This window comes from Pimephales promelas, chromosome 3 (genome assembly GCF_988280905.1).
Source record: "Pimephales promelas chromosome 3, fPimPro1.hap1.1, whole genome shotgun sequence".
NCBI classification, from domain to species: domain Eukaryota; kingdom Metazoa; phylum Chordata; class Actinopteri; order Cypriniformes; family Leuciscidae; genus Pimephales; species Pimephales promelas.
In genome coordinates this window covers 43,721,231-43,730,285 of record NC_142771.1, presented here as the reverse complement: position 1 = coordinate 43,730,285, position 9,055 = coordinate 43,721,231, and the positions used below count along the sequence as shown (strand labels likewise).

At 37.2% G+C, this 9,055-nt stretch overlaps 1 protein-coding gene across 2 annotated transcripts in view; it reads right to left on the bottom strand.

Annotated features, from left to right (window-relative positions):
- Positions 1-3,879: 3,879 nt before the first annotated feature.
- The window catches only part of gprc5ba (G protein-coupled receptor, class C, group 5, member Ba), a 41,975-nt gene continuing 36,799 nt past the window's right edge, over positions 3,880-9,055 (bottom strand). For both annotated transcript variants that reach the window (XM_039685450.2, XM_039685451.2), the window contains exon 5: positions 3,880-4,135. In XM_039685450.2, the coding sequence (XP_039541384.2) occupies positions 4,091-4,135 (45 nt within the window). In that variant the 3' untranslated portion in view covers positions 3,880-4,090. The remainder of the gene's footprint in view (positions 4,136-9,055) is intronic.

Genomic DNA, 9,055 nt, shown 5'->3' with positions numbered 1-9,055 from the left:
CAGATTCACTTTTATGATGGATAGATGCACTTTTATGATGATAGATGCACTTTTATGATGGACAGATGCAATTTTATGATGACAGATGCACTTTTATGATGGACAGATGCACTTTTACAATGATAGATGCACTTTGATGATGATAGATGCACTTTTATGGTGGATAGATGCACTTTTATGATGATAGATGCACTTTTATGATGGACAGATGCACTTTTATGATTGATAGATGCACTTTTATGATGGACAGATGCACTTTTATGATGGACAGATGCACTTTTATGATGGACAGATGCACTTTTATGATTGATAGATGCACTTTTATGGTGGATAGATAAACTTTTATGATGATAGATGCACTTTTATGATGGACTTTATGCTGGATAGATGCACTTTTATGATGATAGATGCACTTTTATGATGATAGATGCACTTTTATGACAGATAGATGCACTTTTATGATGGACAGATGCAATTTTATGATGACAGATGCACTTTTATGATGGACAGACGCACTTTTATGATGATAGATGCACTTTTTTTTGACATTTTTTAATATAACTCAGATTGTTATTGTTTTCGTGTCAAAATGTTAATTTTTGGGAGAACTTTCCCTTTACTCATCTGGTCATGTCACAGTCATCATACTCACCTCATCACAGTCATGGAAAGGTGTTTTTTTTTTTTTTTTTAACAAAAGAATAACAGTGGATCAGTTACATTTATCTGATTTGAGCAGGAAGCACACAGTCACCGGTTGTTGAATGGTTTTATTTCATATATATATTGTTTTAGGGGGGAAATGTTCTAAACATAGACATGCTGCATCACTGAACAGCTCCAGATGATCGAGTATGAGGGAGATTATGTGAACAATACAGAAACAAGGGAAATTCAGTAGTATTCAGATTCAGGGAACAGATGTGCATTTCTCACTACTGTTAATTTAATGAACACAGGTGATCTAAAAAAAAGTGTCATCGTGTCTTCAAGCCTTGCTCTTTTTCAGTCATGTGAAAATACACAGATTATTTTATGACTGTCATGTAAACCCTGACAAACACATCATGTGTGCATATTATATACACACACATGTACAGGAGCTTGACAAAACAACATAAACAACAGATATATTAATATAAAGAGCCTAATAAGTATCGGGACCCTTTCACTTCAGTCATTCTGAACAGTGTTAGAGGGAAACTGCACCGTAAAACATACACAAATGTTTCAACAACACATTACAAGTGAGATTCCCATTGTAGTGAAGGATAGTCTGTGCCATTACATTATTACATTATTATTCAGGTAAACACATTCAAACTTATTCAGCAATATTCTCTTCATGTGTTGCTCCAGTCATGACAGTAGTTGGCCAATAAGAAACAAAGTGACCGTACAAGAAGGAAGTTCATGCTAACGTGTGGTAAAGCATCCCCCTTCTGAGAATGCAAAATGTAAAGTATTGTCCTGTGTTAAGAAACTGCTCTCTCACAGACACGTCACATGCAACAACTGTATCTGATTCACATGGAGTATCTTTGAGCAATGTATTGATCTACTGCTTTGACCAGTTCTGTAAATGGTGTCACATATTGGGGATGAGATGTCATGACAGCTATTTGATTTGATCCTGCTGTCCATGACATCCAGACATTCTAATGTGTATCTAATGTCACAGGCCAACTGTCCCAGTTTCACTATGGTTCACATTTTCCATTGAGACTTTTGACAATAAATCTTAGCCTGAAAACCTCCACCAACGCATTGATTCGCTACTTTGAAATTTAGAGACAACTAGTAAATCACAATAATGGGGTCGACAATTAATTATATTTAGATTTTTTTGACATATGAATGTTAATTGTTCTAGAAAACATACACGCAAAATATGTTTCAGAACTAAAAAGTGATGAGACAGCACGACAAACTAAAATGTCTACATAAGCTATATTGATGCCTTTGACTGTGGGTTATGCATAGACACGCACACATACATTAATATCACGGGTGGTGTGTGTACCACAGTTTGAGAATTACTGGTGTGCTAATGCTAATGTTGTCTATCCCAGACGATACAGCCAAAAGTATTGGCCAAATTGGCCATCAATTCATTGGCCATTGGTGAAGAAGAAGAAGACTAAAGATAAAATGGTTTTCCCTTGGTGTTCGGACCCTAATAATAACAGCATACTCAGTTTTGCAAACCACACCTGAATTCACTTTAAGAGCCACTCCAGCAATTCATGATGTGTAATTTACATCTTTGCATTCTCAGAGGATAACTTTTATTAACCGCAACATATTATTTGGCTCTTGTACCTTGTATAACAAGGGGAGGAGGGTGAAATTTTGGACCAAGCAATCAACCAAATGTCCACACTTGGTTTTGTGAAAACAGCCTAATACTGAACTGTATCATATCAGTTTATAGGACTCTGCATGCATAACTATAAAACAAATCATAGTTATTCTCTACAGCTCAGTGTCCCTTTTAGAAGGTTACATCACAGTCTAAGCAGCAAACAACAACAACACAAAACACTTTCATTTGAAAAGAACACAACTGGTTAACAACATTATCACTCTCATAGGAAAAGAAAACCATCTGAAGAATGAACTCTTACCACAGTTCTCTGATCTCCGTTACTCTAGTCATCACATATTGCGGATGTCACTCTTTTCAGTGTCCTAAAAGGATAGTTCACCCAAAAATAAAAATCCGTCATCATTTACTCTCTCACTTAATTTCAAACCCGTAAGACTTTGGTTCCAGCCTGGATGCCAGCCGAACTTAGCCCCGCCCACAACATTTTGAGGATGGGAAGTTCGGTCTGGACTTGATCCGTTGAGAAGCAACCAAAGCTGTTCAGACCAATCAAATTGTCAGGGCGGGCTTTATGCTATGATGGACAGATGATCCACGTAAACCAAAGAGCGCTTGATTTGCACCAAAAATTTGATTACGACAAAGAATGGCCACTGCTGGAAAATTGAGATGTGTAGATTCAGCCATTACAGAAGATGTAGACAGTGCATTTTAAAAGAAGAACAGAGAACCTTCAAGGCATTTGCCAATCGGAAAGATGTTTTTGCCGTCCTTCCTACGGGATTTGGCCTATCCAATTGAGTGCAGAGGCATTTTTTCCTGGTTGGGTTGAAACACCTGATCATCACAGCCCAATGAAGACTCACATTCTGACTAGACGGAGTATGACGACGTCAGGCTAATAACACAAATGAATATATATTTTGACGCTTCAATCTTCAGCGATTGTAAAACTAAACCCGTAAGACTTTGCCAGCCGAACTTGAAAGCCTTACGGGTTTGGAGCAACATGAGGATGAGTAATTGATGACATTTTTTGAGTTACTACTCCCAAAACTATATTAACACAACTATTATTAATATGTCCTCACTTCCTCGCTCTGTCATCTCAATTTAGTTATTCCCGCTGGTATCTGTCCAGCAGTAGTAGAAGGTTAATCGTATAACAGCGTGTAAAACAGCAGAGATCAAAACATTTGAAATCATACGCAACTCCAGTGGCAAATGCAAGAACCTTGATAATTAAAAATACAGCCCATTTTGCTAAGATTTCATAGAATTGAGTGAGATCTGATCTCATTAGTTCACAGAAGAAAGCTTTAGATTTGTCACAGCATGTTGCTTCAGTGATTCATACACAGACAACTCGCATTCAAAATAACAACTTTGACCAAAGAACTGTATCCTGTTCTCATAGAATAAGATGTCCAGCTTTTACTGCAGTGGAGACAGACCTGTAACTTACAGAGCCTGATATAACTACAGGGTGAATCTGAATCCAAAGCATAATACATAATCATTTGAGATAATGCTGCTTTTAAAATACTGTTGGAATTAAAAGCTGTTAATGCTTTTAATAGAGAAACTGCAAATTTTTCCAGTACACCAACTCAAAATAACCACAACTATTGATAATGCAAAGAGTTGTCCTGTTTTAACATCCGTGATCATTGACGTTGTGCCTGTATTCACTTCAGAGATTTTTCTTCCAGTTCAGGAGCTTGCACCACTTTTCCATTCACCCTTTCCCAATCTCCTCCTCTACCAAAGCTGTCTTCCTGTGTATGTGGGAGGGGCGGATGGAACCTGTGGAAAAAAAAAGAAACAAAATTAGCCATTAAGAAGCTGGCATGTTCACAGTCAAGACATTTACATTAGACGAGTGGTGTTTCAAAAGTGGGAAAAACACCTCTCAATAAGACAAGTCACCTTCATTTATATAGTTAAAAAACAATATAGATTGTTTCAAAGCAGCTTTACAGTGACGGTATATATATATAGAACGGTATGTATACATAGACCTCCCACAGACGATATTTATATAGAAGTTTTTAGTTTTCAGATAATGACGTTTATGCGTGGTTAAAAAAACAAAAACAAAATGTCACTGAACGAGATTTTGACACTCGGGCCCTTAAGAGAGCAGCCAGAAAAATGGAGTGTAGCTGGAAGAAAACTAGAGGTATTCCGGATTTCATGGAAGGAGAGCTCGATTGCTTACAGAGAGGCCTTAAAAACTGCTAGATCTGCTTATTTTTCAAACCTATTAGAAGAAAATAAACATAATCATAGGTATCTATTTGAAACAGTGGCTAAACTAACTAAAAAGAAAGCTTCAAGCCCAGAAGTGTCCAAGGAACACAGACTTTATGACTTTAAATGACTTTATGAAATTCTTGAATAATAATGACTCTATGAATAAGATTGATAATATCAGGGACAAAATTATAACTATGCAACTGTCTACCACAGTAGCGCATCAGGGGGTGCATTGTTGTCTCCCTGAGGAAAGATTTGTCTCATTTGCTGCTATATGAGAGGAAGAATTTTGCAAACTTGTTAATTCATCTAAATCAACAACTTGTATGTTCTAACATACAAGAAAGCATCTCTTTCAGTAGTTTAATCGGACCCTATACCGACTAAACTACTGAAAGAGATGCTTCCAGAGGTCAGAGATCTTCTTCTTAATATCATTAATTCTTATTTGTCACTAGGATACGTACCCGTACCAAAAACCTTTAAGCTAGCTATGCTAAAACCGCTTGTTAAAAACGCAACGTGATCCTACAGAATTAGTTACAGGCCGATCTCGAATCTGCCTTTTTTGTCAAAGATACTGGAAAAAGCAGTATCCTCACAACTGTGTTCCTTTCTTGAAAGAAATGATATCTGCGAGGATTTTCAGTCAGGATTTAGACCACATCATAGACAGCTCTCATTAGAGTCACAAATTATCTGCTCTTATCGTCCGATCGTGGTTCTATTAGTGTTACTTGATCTTAGTGCTGCATTTGACACAATTGACAACATTCTAGACTAGAAAACTATGTTGGCATTTGTGGAACTGCATTAGCACGGTTTAAATCATACTTATCTGACCGTTATCAGTTTTATAGCAGTAAATGAAGAGATGTCTTATCGATCACAAGTTCAATATGGCGTACCACAAGGCTCAGTACTAGGACCGCTGCTATTCACCCTGTACATGCTACCATTAGGAGATATCATTAGGAAACATGGAATTAGCTTTCACTGTTGCACACATGCTGATGATACCCAGCTGTATCCAGCTTCAAAACCTAATGAAACTTACCAATTCACAAAATTAACGGAATGCATTGCTCATATAAAAAAATTGGATGACTAGTAATTTCCTACTTCTAAATTATGAAAAAACAGAGATTCTAATTATTGGACAAAACCTCCACACGCAACAGCCTAGAATACTGTCTACCACTTGATGGCTGCTCTGTTAAGTCTTCGTCGTCAGTTAAGAACCTGGGTGTGCTCTTTGATACCAATCTCTCATTTGAATGTCATGTGTCTAGTATCTGTAGAACTGCATATACTGGGAGGTTGCCCTGCACGTTTAAAGGGTTGTATCACTAACACATAGACACATAGTAAGAGCTGTATCACTAACACATAGACTGCCTAAGGGACTGGCTCTTGACGGCCCAGAAAGTCAATGAAGAAAAGGTTTAAATATTCCATGTGACTACAGTGGCTCAACTATAAGTTTATCAAGCGACGAGAATACTTTTTGTGCGAAAAAACAAACAAAAATAACGACTTTATTCGACTATTCCTTTTCTTCCTTGTTGGCCTGAAACGAGACTTCCATACGATTTCCACGTTATAGTCGTTATTTTTGTTTTGTTTTTCGCACAAAAAGTATTCTCGTCACTTGATAAACTTAGAGCCACTTGAGCCACTGTAGTCACATGGAATATTTAAACATTTTCTTCATTGACTTTCTGGGCCATCAAGAGCCAGTCCCTTAGGAGCCTATGTGGTAGTTATACAGCTCTCAAATTTAATCAAAAATATCTTCATTTGTGTTCCGAAGACGAACGAAGGTCTTACGGGGTTGGTACAGGGGTTGGGTGAGTAATTAATGACTTAATTTTCATTTTGGGGTGAACTACCCCTTTAATAAACAAACTTCAGCTAGTCCAAAACGCAGCCGCTCGAGTTCTTACCAGAACCAGGAAGTATGACCATATTAGCCTGGTTCTGTCAACCCTGCATTGGCTGCCTGCAGTACTTGAGCGAGCTCTTAACGCATTATAGTCCTTCACAACTATTGCGATCTCTAAACTCCGGCCAGTTGATAATACCTAGAATATCAAAATTGACTGCTGGTGGTCTGCAAAAGAAGGATGGCGTCTACGCTAATATCTGTTTATCCCGAGGGACCCTCTATGGTGGACCTGCGCCTGGACCCATCCCGACTCATCCGGCCTCATCGACACGACAGCCATCGGCACTGATCCCCAACATCTCGTCTCCAAACTGGCGTGATTACTTCGACTAACAGATGGAAATTGACAATTTCTCTTAATGTTTCGATTCAATTTGTTTTGTAATCACTGTTCTTTCGTTGTTCAGAGGAGAACTGGCCCCCGACTGAGCCCAAGATTTTTTTTCTCCATTCTGTCCCTGATGGAGTTTTGGTTCCTTGCCACTGTTGCCTTGCTTTTGGCTTGCTTAGTTGGGGACATTTTAATATTCAACTATATTATTGATCTGTGTTGTATTACTTTCATATTATCACTGTGAAGCTACTTTAATACAATCTGTATTGTAAAAAGCACTATATAAATAAATATGACTTGACTTCATTTGACTGAAATAAGGTCATAAAACCCACACTGATTATTTCTTCACAAGACTTTTGAAAACTGTATCACATGGCCTAGAATATTTGCTTCAAAACTATGTGAAAATCTTCCTGACTACTCCTTCAGATAAGACAATATATTGGTTTGTAAGACATGTTTTGTGTAAGAAAGCTTTATGCGGGGTTAACCCTCCATTAATATTGAGTTTAATATTGAGGTCGCAAAGCCGACTCCATGTTACAAAGAGGGTAGAACTATTAATTCTAACACTAAAGATTGCTTTATAATATAATCTTCCTGAAGACCATCCAGAAAAATGGAGCGCAACTGGAAGAACACAAAACTAGTGGTTTTTCGCATTTCGTGGAGAGAGAGCACGATTGTGTACTGAAAGGAATTAAAAACGGTTAGATCTGCTAATTTTTCAACTTTCTTCGAAGAAAACAAACACGACCCTGGGTATTTATTTGAAACAGAGGCTAAATTAACGTGATAAAAAGATTCAACCCTAGATGTTTCCAAAAAAGCACAGCAGTAATGACTTTATGAACTTCTTTACTTACAAGATTGTTATATCAGGGAGAAAAGTATAACCATGCAACCGTCCACTACAGTATCGCATCAGACAATCAATTATACGTAGTCTCCCAGAGGGAAAATTGTATTTATTCATTGCTATAGGAGAGGAAGAATCTCTAAAAATCATCTAAAAAAAATCATCTAAAACAACAACATATACAGTATGTTAGACCCCATACCGAATACACTACTGAAAGAGATGCTTCCAGAGGTCATAGATCCTCCTCTTAATATCATTAATTCATTAGAATATGTACCGACAACTTTTAAGCTGGCTGTTATTAAACCTAGTACCATAGTACTGAGACAGCTCTCATTAGAGTAACAAATGATTTGCTCTTATCGTCCGATCATGGTTGTATCTCTCATTAATGTCATCTGAGTGCTTCATTTAATACTATCGAGTCGACCATAACATTCTTTTGAATACACTCGTAAGATACTAGAATCACTAATGATGGCAATAGTGAAATTGCATTAGCATGGTTTAAATCATACTTATCTGACCGTTATCAGTTTGTAGTAGTAAACTACAACATCGATCACAAGTTCAGTATGGCGTACCACAAGGCTCAGGTCTAGGACTGTTGCTGTTGACCATTGCACTCTGTACACACTACACTTGGGAGATAATGCGTTATGCAATCATAGATAGATAGAGATACAATCATGCGTTAGTTATGCTGATGATACGCAGCTCTATATTTCTTCAGGCCCCGACGAAACCTACCAATTCAAAAAAATAACGGACTACTACTAATTTCCTACAAATTCATTCAGAATTTTTTTTAAATTATTGAACCAAAAACCTTCTTATTTGGGAATTGTTTAGCGACATTTTCTTTAAAAATAACGGCTACTGTATATTAAAAATTAAATTACAAAAAGAGATCAATCTTGATTCTTAGATATGGGGTGAAGATAAACTCAAAGTTAGATTGTTCCAGAGCCAAGGATGGAAAGCATGTTGTGATTGTATACAGACGTTGGTTTGTCTCTGCCAACATTTTAAATCCCCATCTTCATGTGCAAAGTATAGCCATGTATCAGCAAAACAGAAAACAGGGACTGTGCACTGATCTATATAATGACTGGATAGCTCATGCGCCACTACACAGATTGTAACAGTTGTAACAGTTGACTACACTTTGACTAGACAAGTGTTTATTTAACCAAAGAATTAAAAAAAAATCTTATATCCACTCTGAGATTCTATACTTTATAATAAACTTAGTGAAAAGCAGTGGATGATATTCATGCTCTGAGATTTTTGGTGGATACTATCTCGGCCTACTTTGTC